This window comes from Coenobita brevimanus, chromosome 63, assembly GCF_032717465.1.
Source record: "Coenobita brevimanus isolate Jiangsu-jjx chromosome 63, ASM3271746v2, whole genome shotgun sequence".
In the NCBI taxonomy this organism is placed as follows: domain Eukaryota; kingdom Metazoa; phylum Arthropoda; class Malacostraca; order Decapoda; family Coenobitidae; genus Coenobita; species Coenobita brevimanus.
The window spans coordinates 25288589-25313716 of NC_137016.1; the positions used below are offsets into that span (position 1 = coordinate 25288589).

A 25128-nucleotide genomic window follows, 5' to 3' on the forward strand; every position below is an offset into this window, starting at 1 on the left:
CATCCACTTTTGCACCCTCAAGCACCTGGAGAACCTCTCTCTCTTTCACTTCATCATTTGCACCTCTTACATTCCATGTTGCCATCCGTATCATGTCCTTTGTTAAAATCACCCATTAGAATTATGTTGTTGCTCTTGTCAGTCACTTTCTGTAGATAACTAACCATGTCTGACAACATCTCCTGGTATACATCGTCATTCCATGCTCTTGTCTTAGGGGGAACATATGCTACTGCCATGTTTCCCTTGCCATTCTCTCCAGTTTCTGATTTCATATTTATCGCTTCAGCCCTACCCTCTCCCATTTCCACAGTATCCACATTTATGTTGTTCTTCACTGCTGTCATCACTCCTCCCCATTTTTTCTTTTCTGTCTCTTCTCCAAAGTTTGTATTTACCATCTCCCATATGGATATCAATATCCTCATTTAACTTGGTCTCGACAAAGCACATAACGTCTGGTTCATGTACCCTCAAGGAATCGTTGATTTCTATCCTTGCCGATATTAAACCAGCAACATCAGTGTATGCCACTTTCCAACTTTTTTAATTTTTTGTTCTCTCTTTCCTCCCTCTCTCGGTTGATACCACTTCCTCAGTTTCTGATCCTTAGCTCTCCAATTAAAGACTATTCTCTTCCTCCATCCTCTTTGTTTTTTGCCATTACTTCCTTTACTAACTCCTTTATTTTAGCTCTTTCTTCCTCATTCGCATCTCTCCTTATGAAAATATTCTTGAACCCCTCTTTGTCTGATAATTTCCATGTTCTGTTGATGATTTCATTTACCAATACCTGGGACCTTTACCTTAAGTGGCCTCGCCCCTCCTTCCTCGTACTTTCCTAACCAAAACACTTCTTCAATCTCTTCTTGAGCGTCATTGTTACCCACCATAACTACTGATACTGTCTATTTAACCTTACTCAGTTCTTCTCTTTCCTTTTCTGATCTTACTGTCATACGTTTTTCTTTTATTCCTGAAATTATCATCCATTTTTTTCTTAACTGCTACCTCCCTGAGTAAGATTTTCTACTTCTCAGTGCCCTAACCACTTCCTTCTCTACCTTTTCCTTTCTTTGTTGTTGTATAATCTCTTTCAAATTTATATTTCCTTCCTCTAGAATTTTCTTCCACCCCTTTTGTTGCTCCTTGATTTCCTTTATGTGCTCATCTTTCATCCTTGAGTTTGATTCCTACTCATCTAGTTTACTTTTCTTTCTGTCCCTTTCTTCTTCCAACCTCTTATTTTCCCTCTTGAGCTGTTTTATTTCCTTTGAGGCAGATTCATTACTCACTTTTAATTCTATAACTTCTCTTTCTTGTTCACCACTGCGTGAGCAAACTTTTTCCAATTTATTCAGCAGTAGTTTGACCTCTTTCTCGTGCTCCAAGGTCCATTCCTGCAACTCTATAATTACTGCCCATACCTTTTTTAACTCCTGGACATTCCACTCCACCATTTTCTCCACTCCGCCATTTTCTCCACTCCTGCTGATCTTGTTTGGTTCAGCTTAGTAAATTCCTTTACCCATACCTGAGAAGCCGCAGATTCCCCTTCACCAGATGTAAACAATGAACGGTCCCTGTTTGCCATGATGCAACCATACAGAAACTTTGTATTTCCACAGTATCTTGTACTCTGTGATTGAAACTTTTTTTTTTTTTTTTTTTTTTTTTTTTAAATAAATAAATCCAACGGGACCACCACTCACTCACTCATTTACATAATCACAATAGGTTGGTCTCCTTTTCGATGTTGACTGGGCGATTATTTCCCCACAATCCACAATCAGCTCCATCTCTGTCAGCGACCTGTATGTGTGTCTTGGTGTTGTGATGAGGAGAGGTAGAATGAGATGGTTTGGGCATGTGGAGAGGATAGGGGATGATAATTGGGTGCAGAAAACGAGAAGCGTTAATGTGGGGGGTAGGGTAGTGAGAGGTAGACCGAAAACAACGTAGGACGAGGTCATTGAATAAGACTTCAGGGTGAAGGGACTAAATAGGGAAACTGCCAGGGATCGAGCAGCATGGAGAACTGCCATTAGGTGACCAAGGCAGCCGCATGCAAGTTTGTTGGAGCCTTCAAAAAATGAAAACTAAAATAAAAACGATGTGGAGTCTGCTGATGTGCCCCTGTTTACTGGGTGGCATCCATCCAGAAGCCAAACCTTCGCACTCTCCCTCATGCCTTGCTGTGGTGAGATGTTGTCAACCACAGTGGAACATAAGTTCACTGCATGGGATAGCCCTGCAGGGGCAGTTGCATGTCTGCAGTTGATGGGTCTGCTTGACCAGATAAACCAGGGTTACTCTACTACCAGTACCAGTACAGTGAGGGGGCAGTATTATCAAAGCTGGATGCAGTCCCTATGGGTTGTCATCTTAATATTCATATCAGAGATAAATTAAGAATTTCTTAGTAATAACATTGCTGTGGGTGATACACTTGCCCAAGAGGACTCAGTACCAGTACAGTTCTTATACTGATAGTCTCCTCAGAAACAATATATGTGATCACACCATACACAGAAGTATTGACAATGTGTCTCAGTACTCCTCGCTGGTTGACACATGAAAGTATAATTTTCTTAGTGTCATTTCTAAACATATACTGAATCACTCTTTCCCTTAGTAGGATATGAAGGTTTAGGCACCAAGTCGCAGAAGAGAAAACAAAGATTCTGGTAGAGTAGCACTAATTTGACCCTGTGTAGAGAGGTACAACATTATCTGTTAAATGTAGACATTCTTTTCCATTGAGAGTCTCTCTTCAGCTTTGTGTTGAATGGATTTACAGTTGAAGAGAGCCTGGTGTCTGGTGGCCTGATGTTCATCCCTGGATTGCCTTACATAGCCACTCTTTTTTTCAGTCATTATTGTTGCGAGAGAAATGCATGTTTTTTCTTATTGTATCAGCATTCATTTAATGGGTTTTGCCAGTAATACTAGCAAGAAAATGGTTGAAAGTAAATCAAGTTCCTTTGTTCATTTGTTTTTGAAGGCTCCAACATGCTTGCATGCGTCAGTTGAAAGTAAATCAGGTGCAGTTTAATGTGTCTGATTGCCTGGTCTTACTGAAAAGTAATGTAACATGATTTAGAAGTAAAATTAATAGAAATACTGTTTGTGTTTAAGATTATCTTGGCTGTAGAAAAATACATGTTTTCCATATTGTATTACATTTTTTAGTTGTTGTTTTTTAATAAGCTTTTTTTAAGGGGGGTGGGGGTATGTAGCTGTAGAGCAGGAAACTGGTTGATACTTAGGTACTAAACTCTTGTATTATCCCAGAATTGAGGTTGCCAAGCTTGATGGCAGCTCAAGAAGAGTGCTTCTGTGGCAGAACATTGCCAGCCCCAAGTCTCTGGCACTAGACCCTGGCCATGGCTTCATGTACTGGTGAGTAGGAAGAAATGTCTGCATTGGTACTTTTTTGAGTTAATTGCCAGTTTACCTCTACAGTGATGGTAATAACCCATCTTCCGCCCACTTGATATATTGCCATCTACTTCCCGTAAATGTTGATGGTGGAGGGTGGAATCTGAATCAGCTGCTGTTTGCAGATGATACTGCACTGGTGACTGATTCAGAGGAGAGATTGAGACAGTTGGTAGAGGAGTTTGGAAGGGTGTGTGAAAGGAGGAAATTGAAAGTAAATGAGAATAAGAGTAAAGTGATGAAGTGTACGAGGTTGATAGATGGTAGGGGGATGAATATAGTTTTGAATGGTGAGTTGCTTGAGGAGGTAGATTGTTTTAAATATCTAGGGTCACATGTTGCTGTGGATGGAAGAATAGATGCAGAAGTGAAGTTTAGAATAAATGAAGTAGGAAAGGTGCTGGGAGGAATGAAAAAAGTGTTTAAATGTCGTTCGCTTAGAATGGATGTAAAGAGAAGGCTGTATGAGGGTGTTGTGGTACCGACAGCATTATATGGGGCTGAAACATGGAATATGGGTGTAGCAGAGAGGAAAAGTTTGAATGTAATGGAGATGAGATATCTGAGGAGTATGTGTGGAGTGACGCGTATGGATCGGGTGCGAAATGATGAAGTGCGAAGGAGAACTGGAGTTGTTCGGGAGATGGCTGGTAGAGTTGAGCAGAGGGTGTTGCAATGGTTTGGGCATATGGAGAGAATGGAAAATGAGCGATTGGTGAAAAAGATAACTAGATCTGATGTGAGAGGTGTAAGGCTGAGAGGAAGACCACGAATAGGATGGATGGACAGTGTGAAGAGAGCGCTGGATGCGAGAGGGATGTCTGTTGAGCAAGGAAGAGTGGCTGTGCGTGACAGAAATAAATGGAGAGAAATTGTGAATGAATAAGTGATGACGCAGCCCTGAGGGGATATTCTCCCGCATTTGGTCTGATCAGCTAGTCAGGTCAGGTGCGGGTAAGGGGATGGGTCTGTTATGATGTGGCAGGGGTAAACCAGTTCTGCTGTCGGGCCCTGCTGCGGATGTCACTGATTGCATTGCCCAGTTGACCCTTGTGCGGTGTGGTGCGGTGAGGATCTGTCCGTTCTCCCCTTTGGAGCTAAGATGCGAATGAATGTGTTTGAATGGATGAGTAAATGGAGAGTGAGTCGTCCTGTCTCGGCTACCTCCCTTTTCTTGGGGGAAGCAGCCTAGGTATATAGATAGATAGATAGATAGACTTCCTGCAGGTTTATCATTCTTTCTTGTGTCTATCCTCCACTCATACTGCTTCATCCGTCATTCTTGTCACCAATTGTTACTCTTCTTTCCACCTCAGGTGGATCTGCACTGCATGACAAGCCAAATGGTTTCGTGCTCAGGAATTCACTTACAACACTGAGTGGTAACCATATAACCAGATAACAGAGTGACATGTGCCAACGATGGTGCACCTGTTAACTGCAGAAGGTGGAGAGATGCAGATGTAGCATTCATCCAGCAACTAAACCTCCACACTAATTCCCGGTACCCATTGTGGTAAGGCGCAGTCAGCTGCATGGGAACAATAGTTCACTGCATAGGATGTCCCTACACGGACAGTTAGATCTGCCTACCCTAAAAGAAAGGAGAGAGAGGGGCGACATGATTGTGTTCAGGGCCATGGTGGGAGGAGAAAAATTGACAGTGGAGATCTGTTTGTGTGGGATGGGAGAGTAACAAGAGGACACGGAATGAAACTGTAAAAGCCAAGTTGCATGAGGGATATCAAGAAATACAATTTTCCATATAGATGCATAGACCTGTGGAATAGCCTGGTCAAACTGAGGGTCGAGTTAAAAACTTAAATGAGTTCAAAGCAAAATTCAGCCTAATGAGAAATGGAGATAGGACCCCATGAGCCTAGCTCATTTCCTGTACAGCATATCACAACTAGGTAAACACACACACACACACACACACACACACACACGAGCGAACAGCCACAGCGAACGGACGTCTTTTGACTGCTCCCAGGCCAAGGCTCAGCCACCGTTGCAAACCTTAAGTAGTTTTCAGGAATTATGTTTGTCCTGTCTCCTATGGCCTTGTTTTCAGTTTAAAATACTGTAAGTTAATATAGACTACCAAAAATGTAAAGATTTATTGGCAAGAGTATACATGAATGTTTGTAGTATTTTCGGTAACAGCTGTTTTGGTACTGTAACCAACCTCAAACATGGCCGAAAATGTAAACACTGAGGGACTCGAATTTCCAGGATTTGATAGAAATACTAATGTCATGGATCTGGTTAAAACATTGATTATGAGGATTAGTGAACTTGAAAAGAAAGTGGAGAATCTAGTGTTAAAAGATGTGTCTTGAGAATACGAAGATTACTATACAGAGTCTGATCCAGTCTAATGTGACGGCGAATGAAGAGATAAGAAATTTGAAGCGTGAAAATATTGAATTGAGGAGAAAACTAGAAAAGAGTACTAATAAAATGGAGAAGGTGAGCAGTGTATTGGAAGAGCATAAGGCAAAGTGGGCACACGTAGAAGAAGAACAGAAAGAAGTGGTCAGCTTAAGAGAAATCATCCAGGAAGAAAGGGAAATGAACAAGATAAAATTGGAAGAAAATGTAGTGAAAATACTGAAGAAAAAAGAGAAAATAGTGAGAGAAACTGTAGAAAGGAACAGATGTGTGGTAATATTTGGATACAGAGAGGAGGAAGAGAAGGTTAGATCCGTGAGACTCGAGAGAGACACGAACCTGGTAAGAGGAATATTAGGCAAGATTGATCCCGAAGGAGACAAGTGGGTAAAAGAAATGGAAGAAGTAAGGAGAATAGGGCCTTATAAGAAAGGGGAAACAAGACCAATGAGAGTCAAGTTGTCAGCAGAAAGTGTAGTAGATGATATACTTAAAGTGACCTGGAAATTAAGCAAAGAGGCAGGGATGGAAAATATTCTATCTGTCTATCTATCTATTGCCAGACGCCTCAATCCCGTTTCAGGTGGCCACAAACAAATCTACTCTAAGTCACCCTGTCCCCCGCCATTTCACTGCCCTGCTCACAACTTGCATCCCCCTCTCTCATATACCTCTCCACCCCATCCCTCCATCTCATCCTTGGCCTCCCCCCTCCCTCTTCCCCCCTCCACCTCACTCACATACACTCTCTTCGTCAGTCTTTCACCCTCCATCCTCTCCACATGGCCAAACCACCTCAGTGTGTTCCTCATAACGCTTCCTATCACATCCACATCCACACCACAACGCTCCTTTATATCCTCATTCGTCAGCCTGTCTCTCCATGTGACTCCACAGGCTCCTCTTAAATAACTCATTTCCACTGCTTTCACTCTTGACTTGTGTCCTTCCAACAACGTCCAAGCTTCACTTCCATACATTACAGTTGGTATCACAATACTGTCATGTAGTAACTTTTTCACTTCCATGCTCACTTCCCTGTTTCTTATCACTGCTTTCAAAGAACCAGCAACCTTTCTTCCCTGCTGTACCCTTTCAAGCACTTCACCCTCCAAACCTCCATCCTTACTCATCACACTACCCAAGTACTTAAACGTACTCACATTTTCCAATTCCTCACCATCCAACATCGCTGTACATTCACTGACTTCATCTCTTTCAAAGACCATCACTTTACTCTTCCCTACATTCACCTTTAGGTTCCGTTTCTTACACAGTCTCCCAAACTCATCCACAAAGCCTTGCAGCTCCCCTTCGTCTTCACTCAACAACACAGTATCATCTGCAAACAAGAAAGAAGAAAGAGAAGTTTTAAAATTATTGAAGGAACAAGTAAAGGAAAAAAATATAAGAGGACAGAGGAAGAATGTAATACTTTTTTTTTGGAAAGTAATGGACATGAAAGTAAGGAAGTGGTATTTAAGGAAATAGAAGTGAAGGAAACTAAGGGGGATGGCTGTGAAAGATCAGAAATTGAGGAAGTGGTACTGACGGAGAGTAGGAGAGAAGAGGGTATAAAAAACATCAAAAATAATTTGAAGGTGATATATACTAATATTGATGGTTTAATATCGGCAAGGCTTGAAATTAACGATTTCTTGAGAGAACATGAACCTGATGTCATGTGCTTTGTAGAGACCAAATTACGAGAAGATATTGATGTTCATTTGGGAGATGGTAAATACAAACTGTGGAGAAAAGACAGAAAAGAAAAAACGGGAGGAGGAGTGATGATAGCAGCGAAGAACAACATAAATGCAGATACCGTGGACATGGGAGAAGGCAGGGCTGAAGTGATATATATGAAATTAGAAACTGGAGAGAATGTTAAGAGAGATATGGCAGTAGTGTATGTTCCCCCTAAGACAAGAGCATAGAATGATAACGAATACCATGAGATGTTGTCAGATATGGCTAGCCGTTTACAAAAAATAATTGAGAAAAGCAATAATATAATTTTAGTGGGTGACTTTAACTGTAAAGAGGTGAACAGGGAGGAATGGTACTCAGGAGGCGACGAGGATTCGTGGGGCACTGTGTTATTAAATATAATAATGAATAATGTGATGACGCAATGGGTCAAAGAAGAGACGGTTTCGAGGTGAGGACACACCAGCAAGGTTTAATTTACTGTTTACCAAACAACCTGATGTAATAGAATCATTGAAATATCTCTCTCCTGTAGGAAAAAGTGATCATGTGGTCATTGAGTTCCAGATGATAATTGGGAACGTCGAGCCAAGAGACGAGCTTCATAGACAGAGAAGATACAACTTTGGAAAAGCAAATTTTACGGGATTGAGAAAATTTTTTGAAAATGCGGATTGGAGAAAATTCAGAGAAACAAGAGAGATACAGAGGAAGTGGGATATCCTTCTAGACCTCTATAATTTAGGAGTGGAAAAATTTGTACCAAGAGTAAGAGGGAAAGAAAACAGGAAAAAGGAGTGGTTTAATAGAAGGTGTATGATAGCAAAAAAAGAGAGAGATAAGGCGTGAAACAATTGGAGAAAGAGAGGTAACAACAGAACAAAGGAAGAATATAAAAGAATTAGAAATGAATGCACAAGAATATGTAGAGAAGAAGAAAGGAATTTTGAAAAAGGTATAATAGACAAATGCAAGGATGAACCCAAACTGTTTTATAGATTTGTTAATGGCAAACTGAAACAAGAGGAAGGAATCACCAAACTGAAAGTAAAAGGAGAGGTCTATAAAGATGCAGCAATGCAAGCTGAAATAATGAACAAATGTTTCCAATCTGTTTTCACTAATGAAAAAGAGTTTGTGGAAGGGGAGGGAGTGATTAGAAATGTACCGGTGATAAAAGATATAAAAGTGGAGGTACAGGAAGTGTATAAATTACTGGAAACTCAAGATGTAAGGAAAGCCCCAGGACCTGATGGAATTTCTAATTGGGTACTGAAGGAATGCAGAGAACAACTGGCGGATAAAATTCACAGTTTAATTGTGTGTTCTCTGGAAGAGGGGAAAGTGCCACAGGAATGGAAGAGGGCAAATGTGGTACCAATTTATAAGGGAGGAAACAGGGAAGAACCCCTGAATTATAGACCAGTGTCACTAACAAGCATGGTCGCAAAATTGTGCGAGAGAATCCTGAAAGACAGATGGATAAAATATCTGGAAGAGATGAATATTTTGGCTGAATGTCAGTTTGGATTCAGAAGTGGAAGGTCATGTGTTTCTAACATGTTGAGCTTTTACTCAAGAGCGATTGACATGGTACAGGAGAGAGATGGTTGGGTGGATCGTGTGTACTTAGAGAAGGCCTTTGACAAGGTACCTCATAAGAGACTAATGTGGAAACTAGAATATATAGGAGGACTGAAGGGGAAACTTCTGGAATGGATGAGAGACTTTTTGAGAGACAGAGAAATGAGGACAGTAATAAAGGATAGGATGTCTGGATGGAGGGAAGTAACAAGTGGAGTCCCTCAAGGCTCAGTGTTGGCGCCAGTAATGTTTCTTATTTACGTAAATGATATGGTAGATGGAGTGAACAGTTATGCAAGTTTGTTTGCTGATGATGTAAAGGTCTTGAGGAAGGTAGAGGTTGAGGAGGATTGTAAAATGCTGCAGGAGGATCTGGATAGGATACATGATTGGAGCCGGAAGTGGGAAATGAAATTTAATGTAAAGAAATGTAAATTTTGGAAATGGGTAAAAGTACCAGGAGGCCATCACTGAATTATTTGTTGGATAATGAATTAGTCACAAAAATGAGAGAAGAGAAAGTTTTGGGAGTGCTGGCCCAAGATAGTTTGTCACCAGAAAAGCACATTAACAAGATAGTTGGAGAGACTTATAAACTCTTGACCAACATAAGAGTAGCATTTCATTATATGGATGAGGAGATGATGAAAAAATTGATAGTGGCCATGATCCGCCCCAGGTTACAATATGCAGCGGTAGTGTGGTCCCCACACAAAAAGAAAGATATAAACAAGATATAGAGAATACAAAGAACAGCAACCAAGATGGTCCCCAGTCTGGCAAACCTGTCATACAGAGAGAGGCTGGAAAAGCTGGATTTGCCTTCCTTAGAGGAAAGGAGAAAGAGGGGAGACATGATTGCAGTGTTCAAGACCATGGTGGGAGTAGATAAAATTGACAAAGAAGATCTGTTTTCCTGGGATGAGAGACCAACAAGAGGACACGGAATGAAACTGAAAAAGTCAAGCTGCTTGAAGGATATTAAGAAATATAGCTTTCCTTACAGAAGTATAGACGAATGAAATAGCGTGGACAAAGTGATCGTCCAGTCTAAAAACTTAAACGAGTTTAAAGCTAAATTTGACTTATTGAGAAACAGCGACAGAAACCCATAAGCATAGCACATTCCGTGTATATCACAATTAGGTATATCAGGTAAATACATAAATATTTGGAACGACTTAGACGAAGGGGTGGTACATGAGAAAAACATTCATGTGTGTAAAGGTAGACTTGATAAATGTGGATATGGAGACAGGACAACACGAGCATTGCTCAATTCCTGTATACTACAAATAGGTAAATACACACACACACACACACACACACACACACACACACACACACACACACACACACACACACACTGGAAATACAAAGTTTCCATATGGGTGGATCATGGTGGAGGGGGATAGTTCATTGTTTACATCTGGTGTTGGGGAATTTGCAGGCTTCTCTGATAAAGATTTGGGTAAAGGATGTACTAAACTGAACCAAACAAGAGTATCAGGAGTGGGCAGTATGGCAGAGAGGAATGTCCAGGAGTTAAGCAAGGAATGGTCAGTAATTAGAGAGTTGCAGAAATGTACCTTGGAACAGGAGAAACAGATCAAAGTACTGGAGAGTAAGTTAGAAGAAGTAGGCACACGCAGTGCCGAACAAGAAAGAGAAGTTACAGAATTAAAAATGGGTAACGAATCTGCCTCAAATGAAATAAAACAGCTCAAGAGGGAAAATAAGAGGTTGGAAGAAGAAAGCAACAGAATGAAAAGTATACTAGATGAGTAGGAATCAAAATCAAGGAGGCAAGGTGAGCACATAAAGGAAATCAGGGAGCAACATAATGGATGGAAGAAAATTCAGGAGGAAGGAAATATAAATCTGAAAGAGATTATAGAACAACAAAGCAAGGAAAAGGTAGAGAAGGAAATCCAGATCAATACAGGATAGAGGTACTGTCACCACTTGGATCCTCTGACCACAATCTCATCAAAGCCTCATTAGTTAACCCTCCTACACCTCCCCATTCCGAACCTGTCAGGGTGACCCTATGGCACTTTGACAGGGCAGACTGGGATGGATTTAGAAATTATCTTGCTGATGTTCCATGGCAGTCTTACTTCTCTAGTGATCCCAATTCTACCCAGTCCCACATTTGTGACTTAATACTAGCTGGTATGGATTTATTCATACCAAGTCAACAATTCACTAAAAGATCAAACTCTCCAAAATGGTTTGATGGCAATTGTGCCAGAGCAACAGCCCAAAAGTCATTAGCATATAACTCTTACTTAAAATCAAAAACACCTGAATCACTCTCCCAATTTAAAATTGCTAGAAATCATGCAAAAGCTGTATTAAATCTATCTAAATCAAACTTTCTTCAAAAGCAAGCATCAAAACTACTTAACAACCCTAATGACAATAGAATATTCTGGTCAACTCTTAATTCTTTCAATAATAACTTTAACAAGTCATCTTCCATTCCCCCACTAAAATCTTCAGATGGCAATATTACAAATGACCCACGTGGGAAAGCAGATATCTTTGCTAGTACCTTTGCAAGAAACTCTACCATAGATGATACCAGCCAGAATGTCTCAGTACTGGAACTTGATTCTCCCGAAATTGCCCCACTTAAAATACAGACAAGATTTGTAAAATCCATCCTAGACAATTTGCCTACCAACAAAGCTCCAGGTCCAGATGGAATTCCACCAATTGTTTTGAAAAAGTGTTCCCCTGAACTTGCCTCTGTCCTAGCTAAATTATTCAGACTATGCATACGTACTTCTTTATTCCCAAATTCATGGAAAGAAGCCAATATCCACCCAGTTCCGAAGAAAGGAAGTTCGTCTGACCCCTCCAATTACAGACCAATAGCTATCACATCTTCTCTTGGCAAGGTATTTGAAACTTTAATTAATAAGCATATTGTTAAACATCTTGAATCCAACAACTTAATTAATGATAGACAATACGGTTTTCGCCATGAAAGATCCACCATTGACATACTCAATCTCTTAACTCATACCATCCATCAATCAATTGATCTTTTTGGAGAAACTCATGCAGTAGCTCTTGATATCTCTACAGCTTTCGAGAGAGTATGGCACCGTTCCCTGCTGTCCAAACTCCCTTGCTATGGACTAACGTCTTTTGTTCCTTTGATTTCTTCTTATCTTAGTGACAGGAAAATAAGAGTAAAAGTAGATGATGTATATTCGAATTTCCACTCAATTAACGCCGGCGTGCCGCAGGGATCAGTTCTGGCACCAACCCTATTTCTGGTTCATATTAATGATCTCTTATCTGTCACTCACAATCCCATTCACTCATATGCAGATGACTCAACACTACATAGTTCATTCACACTCAGACATCCATTTACAAAGTCTAATATCTCTGCCTCTCAACTCAATACAGCCATCTCCATAAATCAAGATCTATCTACAATCAGTGAATGGGGACAAAACAACCTTGTCTCTTTTAATGCTAGTAAAACTAAATATATACAGTTTACTAATAGACAGATATTGCCAGACTCGTACATTACCTTCAGTGCTACTAATATTCCCATCTCCAAAAGTATTGAAATTCTTGGTGTCTCACTTAACAGTGCCCTCAGCTGGACCTCTCATGTCAGATCACTTGCTAAAACCGCCTCAAAGAAACTTGGATTATTGTACAGAGTCCGTAACTTCTTCGCCGATGAGCAGTTAGCTATAATTTATAAGAGTCACGTGCGCTCTCGGCTTGAATATTGCTCACCCTTGTGGAATGGTTGTGGAGAGGTTGCATTAAGACAACTAGACAAAATTCAGAATAAAGCTGTTAGAATCATTAACAACCCTGCCATTACATATAAACTACCTCCTCTGCAAGTAAGAAGGAATGTTGCCTCCCTTGCATTATTTTACAGATATTTTTTTGGCAAATGCTCAGACGAAGTTGCGTCCATGGTGCCACCTCTCCATGCCTTCCCTCGTGCTACACGGGCATCTGGTAGCGCTCATGACTGGAATGTCACTCAGCCATATTGCAGAACTTCTGCCTATCAGAATTCTTTCATTCCCCGAACTGCATCTCTCTGGAACTCGCTTCCCCAGAGTTGTTTTCCTCCAAATTTCAACCTACAACTGTTCAAGTCTAACTGTTACAGATATTTTATGAACAGAGGACACCAGTAATCTGGTGTATGGATTATTTTTTTTCTCCATTTGTTTTTCCTTCCTCCGTTCTGTTATTTAAAAAAAAAAAAAAAAAAAAAAAAAAAAAAAAGAAGAAGAAGAAGTAGAAAATCTTTACTCAGGGAGGTAGCAGGTAAGAAAAAATGGGTGATAATTTCAGGAGTAAAAGAAAAACATATGACAGTAAGATCAGGAAGGGAAAGAGAAGAGCTGAGTAAGGTTAAAGAGATAGTATCAGTAGTTATGCAGGGCAACAACGAAGCTCAAGAAGAGATTGAAGAAGTGTTTAGGTTAGGAAAGTATGAGGAAGGAGGGGCGCGGCCACTTAAGGTAAAGTATAAGTTGCAGGTATTGGTAAATGAAATCATCAACAGAACATGGGAATTATCAGATAAAGAGGGGTTCAAGAATGTTTGGATAAGGGGAGATGCAAATGCGGAAGAAAGAGCTAAAATAAAGGAGTTAGTAGAGGGAGCAAAGGCAAAAAACGAACAGAGAACTTAGGAAGAGAAGTGTTTTATTGGAGAGTTATGGATCAGAAACTAAGGAAGTGCAGTGCACCTCCACACAGTGTGAACTCACACAGTGCGAATCACCTACAATGCGAGCTCAACCCAGAAAATGCTTATTTTTATCGAATGTGGTAGGTGGTGCTGACCATCCTCCTCTCACTTGATGTAGTGCTGCCTACTTCTTCCTTAGCCTTTATCATTCTTTTTCTGTGCCTGCCTTCCTCTCTTCCTATTTCTCCTATCTTTCCTGTCACTTCTTATTGCTTTTCATCCCTTTACAGGTGGCTTTACATTGAGTGACAAGCCAAATGGTTTCCTGTAAGCCAAGAAACCATTTACGACGCTGGGTGGTAACCATATAACCAAACCATACGTGCTCCCTACGTGTCAACAAGTGGGTTGGTGGAGGGTTAGTGCTCCTCTCCGTAAAAAAAATAACTCAAAGTGAAATGGCCACCCCTTACGGGATTATGGCATCTGGCAATAGATAGATAGAAAGATAGATAGAAATTTGTGAATTGAACTTCCCAACATGCGAGTCGGCAGTATGATTCCAAGGCAAAAATGGACTTCCTTCCAGTACTGCAAGTGTTGGCTGGACAATGTGAGTTTGTCACACGAATGCAGGTGGCTGTACATGAGCGAGATTCAAAAAGGCGGGCAGCTGGCAAGCTGTCTGCATGCCATCTACCGACATTCCTGGGTAAACAGACACTTCTCCTCCATATTGCTGCAAGAACACATGTTGTACCTCACACCCTGTGGCCTGTTTTAGCATCATAGCAGTACCCACCTGTTCACCATGGTCTCAGCCGTCAACTTTGAAGGCTTCAGGAGACTTCAGCAGTGACAGCAGAGTGATGGTGAGAGTACAATGGGGCGCCCAGCCCTGTGGGGCAAAAGTAGATTCCGCGAGCCAGACACCTATCCCCCTACCTTCTTAACATTCACAGAAGTCACTTAAATAAAGGTACATGGTGTTCTATTTGTTGTTTTATTCGTTAGTCCAACTAGAAGTACTATTAGACAAAGTATTAGCAGGGTAGAATAGGCTGGAAGGGGCCCCGAAGACCAAGCCCTGGGTGGGCTGTCCACCGTATACCATTTTTCCCATGAGTTCTTTGGTTTACACAATGTGAAATTGTGGAATGCTAGGGTTTCTGCCACCCATAAACTCACATAGTGTGAGGGTGCACTGTGGTACTGATGGAGAGAGGGAGAGAAGAGAGAATAAAAACAACTGAAAAAGTTGGGAAGTGGCATATACAATAGAACCTCGGTCCTCGAACACAATCCGTTCTGGAAGGCTGTTCCATGACCGAATTGGTCGAGGATCGAACTAATTTTCCCCATAAGAAATAATGTAAATCATTTTTATCCGTTCCAAGACCCCAGATGCTTACCTATTTAAGTTTCAGCACTGGTACCAGTGCTTTCCTTTACGAGGTGACTGTATATTTCTCTTGCCTTTTCACAAACTATATACTCACTGACACTGTCTCCTGCTAACTGTTTCTCATTGATGAAGATAAGCAATAATTTTTCCACTTCTTCAATTATTTTCCGCACTACTTTCCTCTTTTCACTGCCAGTAGCCATACTGGATGAACTTGCTTTCTTTGGAGCCATTATTAGGGGCTAATACTGCACTGAATCAAGAAAAATGTGAAGCACAGCAGGACGACCACGTTGACGAACAACAAAGGTGGACACGTGACTGTCGGTCGGCCAGCTTCCCTTGGTTTGGCTACGTTCCGGTTGGTCGAGGTCCGATATTTTGGTCGACCTCTGGAGCAAAAATTTCTTGAATTTTTTGGTCGAGGTCCGATTTGTTCGACATGTGAGACATTCGAGGACCGAGGTTCCACTGTACTAATGTTGATGGTTTACTATCGACAAGGTTAGAAATCAACGATTTCTAGAGGGTACATGAACCAGATATTATGTACTTTGTAGAGACCAAGTTAAGAGAGGATTTTGATATCCATATGGGAGATGGTAAATACAAACTGTGGAGAAGAGACAGAAAAGAAAAAACGGGAGGAGGAGTGATGATTTCAGTGAAGAACAACATAAATGCGGATACAGTGGAAATGGGAGAGGGTAGGGCTGAAGCGATAAATATGAAACAAGAAACTGGAGACAACTGCAAGAGAGACATAGCAGTAGTATATGTTCCCCCCTAAGACAAAGGCATGAAATGATGGTGAACACCAGATGTTGTCAGATGGCTAGTTATCTACAGAAGGTGATTGAGAAAAGCAACAACATAATTCTGATGTATGATTTTAACTGTAAGGAGGTGAACTGGGAGGAATGGGACTCAGGAGGCAGTGAGGATTCGTGGGGCAATATATTGTTAAGAATAATAATGAATAATATGATGAGCAGTGGGTCAAAGAAGAGACAAGATTCCGAGGAGAGGACACACTAGCAAGATTAGATTTACTGCTAACCAAAGAACCCGATGTAACTGAGTCTCTGAAATATCTGTGTCCTATAGGAAAAATTGATCATGTGGTCATTGAGTTCCAGATGGTAATAGGGAACGTGGTGCCAAGAGATGAGCTTTGTAGGCATGAAAGATACAACTTTGGGAAAGCAAACTTTCCAGGATTGAGGAAATTTTTTGAAAATGTGGATATTCAGAGAAGCAAGAAAGATACAGAGGAAGGGGGATATCTTTCTAGACCTCTATAATTCGGGAGTGGAAAAATATGTGCCCAAAGTAAGTAAGTGGGAAAGAAACAAGGAAAATAGATTGGTTTAACAGAAGGTGTATGATAGCAAAAAAAGAAAGGGACATTGCATGAAACAATTGGAGAAGGAGAGGTAATAATAGAACAAAGGAAGAGTATAGAAGAACTAGAAATGAATATTTAAGAATGCTTGTATATAGAGAGGAAGAATGGAGGTTTGAAAAAAGTGTAATTGATAAATGTAAGGAGAAACCCAAACTGTTTTAGAGATTTGTCAATGGCAAACTGAAACAAAAGGAAGGAATCACTAAACTGAAAGTAGAAGGAGAGGTTTATAAAAACATGGCAATGTATGCTGAAATAATGAACAAATGTTTCCAATTGGTTTTCACTAAAGAAAGGGATTTTGTGGAGGGGGAGGGAGTGACTAGAAATGTAGTGATAAAAGATATAAAAGTGGAAGTGCAGAAAGTGCATAATTTACTGGAAACTCAAGATGTAAGGAAAGCCCCAGGACCAGACGGAATCTGTAATTGTGTACTGAAGAAATGCTGAGAACAACTGGCATATAAGATTCACAGTTCAACTGTGTGTTCTCTGGAAGAGGGAAAAGTGCCTTGAGAGTGAGAGAGGGCCAATGTGGTACCAATGTATAAGGGAGGAAACAAGGAAGAACTCCTAAATTTTAGGCCAATGTCCTTGACCAGCATGGTTGCAAAATTGTGCGAGAGAATCCTGAAAGACAGATGGATAAAATATCTGGAGGAGATGAACATTTTGGCTGAATGTCAGTTTGGATTCAGAAGTAGAAGGTCATGTGTTTCCAATTTGTTGAAAATTTATTGAAGAGCGATTGACATGCTACAGGAGAGAGACAGTTGGGTGGATTGTGTGTACAGTACAGTATTTAGATTTGGAGAAAGCATTTGACAAGGTGCCTCACAAGCAACTAATATGGAAATTGGAGCTCATAGGAAGACTGAAGGGAAACGTCCTGGAGTTGATGAGAGACTTTTTGAGAAACAGACAATTGAGGACAGTAATAAAGGACAGGATATCTGGATGGAGGGAAGTAACAAGTGGAGTCCCACAGGGTTTGGTGTTAGCGCCAGTAATGTTCCTGATATAGGTAAACGAAATGGTAGATGGAATGAACAGTTATGCAAGTCTGTTTGCTGGTGATGCAAAGATCTTGAGGAAAGTAGAAGTTGAGGAAGTCTGTAAAATGCTGCAGGAGGATCTGGATAGGATTCATGATTGGAGCCGGATGTGGGAATGAAATTCTGCGCAAAAAAAAATGTAAAATATTGGAAATGGGTAAAAGCACCAAGAGGCCATCACGTAATTATTTGATGGGTAGTGAACCAGTCAGAAAAATGAGTGAAGAGAATGATTTGGGAGTGCTGGTCCAGGATAATTTGTCACCTGATAAACATATTAACAAGACAGTTAGAGAGACATATAAACACTTGACTAACATAAGAGTAGCATTTCATTACATGGCTGAGGAGCAAGGATGGATCCCCCCCCCCCCCACCGGCCATGCATCATTGAATAAAGAGGCAATTTCAACATTGAAATATCAGTATGTCACGTCAAGTCATTGGTTGAATCAGCGAATCAGACCCCCCTACCGAAAATCCCTGGATCCACCCCTGCTGAGGAGATGATGAAAAAATTGATAGTGACCATGATATGCCCCAGGTTGGAATATGCAGCAGTAGTGTGGTCCCCACGCAAAAAGAAAGATATAAACAAGATCGAGAGCATACAAAGAACAGCAGCCAGGATGGTCTCTACCCTAGCAGATGTCGTACAGAGAGAGGCTGGAAAAGCTGGATCTGCCTTCCTTAGGAGAAAGGAGAGAGAGAGAGGCAGCATGATTGCAGTGTTCAGGGCCATGATGGGAATAGATAATATTGACTGAAAAGGTCTGTTTGTATGGGATGGGAGAGTAACAAGAGGACACGGAATGAAACTGAAAAGGCCAAGTTGCCTGAAGGATATCAAGAAATATAGTTTTTCGTATAATGCTTAGAGCTGTGGAATAGCCTGGACGAAGAGATCGTCCAGTCTGAAAACTTAAACAAGTTCAAAGCAAAATTTGACTTACTGAGAAACAGAGACGGGACCCCACGAGCGTACCTCATTTTCTGTACATCACAACTAAGTAAATACAACAACTAGGTAAACACACACACACACACACACACACACACACACACACACATGAAACATGCTCTTATGTACACATACACAATCCCTCACTCATAAATACAGTCATTACTCGTTTTACGATGGGGTTACGTCAGGTCATACCTTATCGTATACCGATTTTATCATAAATCGGGAGATTGAAACCAATTATAAAAGGGGGGTTACATCAACTCAACTTCCCAAAAGTCACCTAACCAAGACTGAACCATAAATGACAACCCATCTTTATTCCTTCCTGTGTTGGTCCAAGTCGTCTCCAAGTCGTCCCCCCCGAGGCTGGGGGTCAGCCTGTGCTTACAGGCACTAGTGGTCAGCCTCTGAGTCAGACAGGAAATGGTTAGGGGGAGGGGAATCCGGCCCATGCCTGCACCAACCTTAGCACTGCGGCCCATACCTGCAGCACTGGGGCCTACACTGGCACTGACCTTACCACTGGGCACACAAATCCACAGTAATCCCTTAATTCATGCGAACTCTTTTCACGCGATTTCGGTTGTCCACAAATTTTTCGTAATTAAAACATAAAATTATAGTATTCAAATAAATATTTTTAATACCGTAGTCCGTCCAATATCCGATGTAATAGAGCCAACGGCATGTCCGGATAGTGATCCCATCCGGATGTTGGGCCCCAGCCTTCTGGACTTGTACTTATAGACCCTAACTCAGAAAAACACCTATACAACTCCCTCTAGACATGCATAGCACCTATTTAAGACCCAAATCACACCAATAAGGGACATAAAAGACTGAAATAAATGCAAAAGAACCATAAAATGAGGTTTTAGAGGTGAGTTTATACAATAATAAACATTCTTCATACTTACAGCAAGTCCCTGGCTCCTGGACTGGTAGTTATGGACCCTAACCTAATCTAACTCAGAAAAACACCTCCCTACTGCACATGCATAGCACGTAAGACACTATTCACAATAATAAGGGACATAAAAGAGTGAAATGAGGTGTTAGAGGTAAGTATGGAAAAAACAGGACAGTACAATATGAAACATTCTGGGTACTTACAGCAAGTCCCTGGCCATCTCGATGAATAACCCGCCTCCTCTCAGACTCTGACAGTAAGAAGGAGTTCCTGAAGCACTTGTAGTACACTGTTCATGAAGTCTTGCACAAAACTTAGTCATTTCCATTCAGAATTCCATTCTCTTAACACTGCTTACTCTTGTCTTACTTGCGCTTCATTGTATCTTAATAAAATAAGTGTTGCACTCTGCACTTTAAGTCTTTCCACTCTTGAAACCATTTTCTAAACAAAACACACTCAAGTTAATTTACATTACATTTACAGTCCATTAAATTTTTGTCTTTTCACTCACAACTCTAAATCCTTAACACTATGCACTGTTTTTTTTTCACTGCACAACACTGTAAAATCCCATGTGGTCTAGTGAAGAAGTTCTTGGCGTCTAATCACGGTCAGAGTCTGAGAGTAGCACATGCAGGTGACCTACGGGTGCGTCGCTGGGTCGTGGTGATGGCGTACCCACTGCACATGACTCTGAAGAGAGGCACAAACTCACATTGAGTGGTGACTCCACCATGCCTGATGTGCTGGGCTGTATTTACCTATTTCTAGTATACAGGAATTGAGCAATGCTCGTGTTGTCCTATCTCCATTTCCACATTTATCAAGTCTACCTTTACACACATGAATGTTTTTCTCCTGCACTTGCTTTTCATCTAAGTTGTTCCAAATACTTATGTATTTACCTAATATAACTAATTGTGATACACACGAAATGTGCTTTGATCTTGGGTTCCCGTCGCTTTTTCTCAGTAAGTCAAATTTAGCTTTAAACTCGTTTAAGTTTTTAGACTGGACAATCTCTTTGTCCAGGCTATTGCATAAGTCTATACTTCTGTAAGGAAAGCTATATTTCTTGATATCCTTCAAGCAGCGTGACTTTTTCAATTTCATTCCGTGTTCTCTTGTTGCTCTCTTATCCCATAAAAACAGATCTTCTTTGTCAATTTTATCTACTCCCACCATGGTCCTGAATATTGCAATCATGTCTCCCCTCTTTCTCCTTTCCTCTAAGGAAGGCAAATCCAGCTTTTCCAGCCTCTCTCTGTATGACAGATCTGCCAGACTGGGGACCATCTTGGTTGCTGTTCTTTGTATTGTCTCAATCTTGTTTATATCTTTCTTTTTGTGTGGGGACCACATTACCGCTGCATATTGTAACCTGGAGCGGATCATGGCCACTCTCAATTTTTTCATCATCTCCTCATCCATATAATGAAATGCTACTCTTATGTTAGTCAAGAGTTTATAAGTCTCTCCAACTATCTTGTTAATGTGCTTTTCTGGTGACAAACTATCTTGGACCAGCACTCCCAAATCTTTCTCTTCTCTAATTTTTGTGATTAATTCATTACCCAACAAATAATTCAGTGATGGCCTCTTGGTACTTTTACCCATTTCCAATATTTTACATTTCTTTACATTAAATTTCATTTCACACGTCTGGCTCCAATTGTGTATCCTATCCAGATCCTCCTGCAGCATTTTACAATCTTCCTCAACCTCTACCTTTCTCAAGATCTTTACATCATCAGCAAACAGACTTGCATAACTATTCACTCCATCTACCATATCATTTACGTAAATCAGGAACATTACTGGCGCCAACACCGAGCCTTGAGGGACTCCACTTGTTACTTCCCTCCATTCAGACATCCTATCCTTTTTTACTGTCCTCATTTGTCTGTCTCTCAAAAAGTCTCTCATCTATTCCAGAAGTTTCCCCTTCAATCCTCCTATATATTCTAGTTTCCACATTAGTCTCTTATGAGGTACCTTGTCAAAGGCCTTCTCTAAGTCTAAGTACACACAATCCACCCAACCATCTCTCTCCTGTACCATGTCAATTGCTCTTGAGTAAAAGCTCAACAAGTTGGAAACACATGACCTTCCACGCCCCTCTCCCGGTGACGACTCGAGGTGCATGGAACCACTGTCTGACTCACTTCTTCTTCATTTCTGGAACATTCGCGGCCTTTCCTCTAACTTTCGCTCTGTTGAGCACCACCTCTTCTCCTCTAAACCTCACCTTCTTTTTCTAACTGAGACTCAGCTGTCTGAGGCAACTGCCAGCAAACCATTTTCTGTATCCTCCTACTTTCTCTGTACTCATTTCAAAGCCAAAGGTGCCTGTTGTGTATATATACGCAACGACTTATCTTGCTCTCGTGTTCCTGAACTTGATTCTTTTGAATTCTCTACACTCTGGCTTCAGCTTTCCTGTCATTCTCTGACTAAATATATCTGTGCTGCTTACTTATCCCCTAATTCTACTGACTATCAAAAATTCTTCGACTATCTTACTTCTACGATGGAACACATTCTATCCATTTCTCCTTTCTCAGAAATCTCCATTCTAGGAGATTTCAATGTTCACCACCACCTGTGGCTCTCCTCTCCTTTCACTGATTCACCTGGTGAACAAGCCTACATCTTTTCTATCCTTAATGACCCAGAGCAGCTTGTACAGCACCCTACCCATATCCCTGACTGCCTTGGAGAGAGCTCCAACCTACTTGACCTCTTCCTTACTGCTAATCCTTCTGCTTACACTGTTAATCTTTTCTCTCCGATGGGCTCCCCCGATCACAACCTTATCATCTTAACCTGTCCTATCGCCCCGGTACGGCCTATGGACCCTCCAAAGAAACGTCGTCTGTGGCACTTTGGACCTGCGGATTGGGAGGCCCTCAGGCAGTACTTCTTTGATTTTCCCTGGAATGATTATTGCTTCCTTGGCCGGGAGCCATCTGAGTGTGCCTTGCGCATTACGGAGGTTATTCTTTCAGGCATGCAAGCATACATTCCTTTCTCATATCCTCTGACTAATGCAAGAAAGCCTTGGTTTAATCACACTTGTTCTAATGCTGTCCGCAACAAGGAGAGGGCCTACAAAAGGTACCAGGGCCAACGCATCCTTGAATCACATCTTTTTTATGTTTCTGCCCGGAATCGTGCAAAGTCTGTTCTTCGTTCTGCTTAAACTAATTTCATCCATACTAAATGCTCTCAACTCTCCAACTCGAATTCTTCCCGCTCCTTCTGGCACCTTGCCAAAAACCTTTCTAACAACTTTTCCTCATCATCCTTCCCTCCTCTTTTCCACTCTGATGGCTCTGTAGCTAATTCTTCTACTGGTAAAGCAGATCTCTTCGCTCAGACTTTCTCCTCCAATTCCACCTTAGATGATTCCAGTGCTGTTCCTCCATCACTTCCCCCCTCTGACTTCCTCATGGCTGACATCAAAGTTTCTTCAGCTGATGTATTTTCAGCTATCACGGGCCTCAATACTAACAAGGCATATGGGCCTGATCGAGTCCCTCTTGTTGTCCTCAATAACTGTGCTTCTGTGCTTACACCCTATCTAGGCAAGCTCTTTCGCCTTTGTCTGTCAACTTGAACCTTTCCTTCTTGCTGGAAGTTTGCTCTTATTCAGCCAGTCCCAAAGAAGGGTGACCATTGCCAACCCTCTAACTGTTGTCCAATTGCTTTAACATCCTGTATCTCAAAAGTTTTTGTGTCAGTTCTTAATAGAATAATTTTAAAGCATCTTTCCTATCACAACCTTCTTTCTGATTGACAGTATGGGTTCCGTCAGGGACACTCCACTGGCGATCTTCTCACCTACCTTTCAGACTCCTGGTTATCCTTCTTTCGGGACTTTGGCGAAAGCTTTGCCATTGCACTTGACATCTCAAAGGCTTTCGATCGAGTCTGGCATAAATCTTTAATTTCCAAACTGCCCTCTTACTGTTTCTATCCTTCTATCTGTGCCCTCAACTCTAGTTTCCTTTCTGGTCGTTCTATAGCCACTGTTGTAGACGGCTATCGTTCTTCTCCTAGATCTATCAACAGTGGTGTTCCTCAGGGCTCTGTCCTGTCATCAGCTCAATTCCTTTTATTCATCAATGACCTTCTAAATTGTACTTCTAACCCTATCCACTCTTATGTTGATGATTCCACTCTTCACCTTTCCATTCGGTTCCCACAACATCCATCTCAGCAGTTACTTCAACAAACAAGGGATGGAGCTATTCATATCACCGGTCAAAAACACTCTCTCATTCCTTCCAAACTTTTCCCTGCTCACTTCCACATTTGTCCAGAACTGTTCTCTCACTCTGCTAGCATGGTATTATGTTGGCGCATACATGCACACAATCGCCCACATTTGTATTCCAGCTTTCAATCTTACCCACACAATCCTTGACCCAACTGATCCATACTCTCTTATGTTCTTCTTCCATCATTTACTCACAACTATGCAAACTCCTTCTTTTGCCCTCTCATTCTCACCTACTCCTGCACATATACCCCATCCATACTCCCATTCTCTCAAACTCTCACCTCTCCATTTAGTTTCAGTTACTCCACATACATCAAGTTTCACACCCTCAAGCACCTGGACAATCTCTCTCTCTTTCACCTCATCATTCGCACCTCTTATATTCCATGTTGCTATTATCATGTCCTTCGTCCGGTCCTTGGTCGTCATCTTTTGGTCAGTCCTTGTCCGAGGCTACGTGTTTGTCTTTTTAGTTAGTTGTTTTCCGGGGAGGGGCACTAACCCTCCGCCAACCCTTTTAGTCACCTTGTACAACAAGCAGGGATACTGGGGGAGTATTCATGAAAAAACCCCTACCCCCATGTGGTAGGGTTTTATATATATATATATATATATATATATATATATATATACAGTAATCCGTCCAATATCCGACATAATAGGGCCATAGGCAGGTCCAGATAGTGGTCCTGTCCGGATATTCGGTCCCAGCTTATGGACTTGTACTTATGGACCCTAACTCAGAGAAACACCTATACAACTCCCTCTGGACATGCGTAGCACCTATTTAAGACCCAGATCTTACCAATAAGGCACATAAATGACTGAAATAAATGCAAAAGAAGCATAAAATGAGAGTTTTGAGGTAGGTTCATACAATATTAAACATTCTGGTTACTGGCTCCTGGACTGGTACTTATGGACCCTAACCTAGCCTAACTCAGAAAAACACCTTCCTACCGCACATGCATAGCTCCTAACACCCTATTCACACCAATAAAGGACATTAAAGAGTGAAATGAGGTGTTTGAGGTAAGTATAGTATGGAAAAAAGTACAGTATGAAACATTCTGCCTACTTACAGCAAGTCCATGGCCATCTTGATGAATAACCGCCTCCTCTCGGACTCTGACAGTGAGAAGGATTTCCTGAAGCACTTGCAGTACAATGTTCCTGAAGTCTTGCACTGAACTTAGTCAGTCGCACACAGAAGTCCGTTCTTTTCACAGTGCGCACTCTTGGCTAACTAAGGCTCCATTGTAACTTACTAGGT

At 41.3% G+C, this 25128-nt stretch overlaps 1 protein-coding gene across 1 annotated transcript in view; it reads left to right on the forward strand.

Annotated features, from left to right (window-relative positions):
• The window catches only part of arr (low-density lipoprotein receptor-related protein 6), an 801354-nt gene that overhangs the window by 448419 nt on the left and 327807 nt on the right, over positions 1–25128 (forward strand). Inside the window, exon 15 of the mRNA XM_080275999.1 lies at positions 3295–3402. Coding sequence (XP_080132125.1) covers positions 3295–3402 — 108 coding nt within the window. The remainder of the gene's footprint in view (positions 1–3294; positions 3403–25128) is intronic.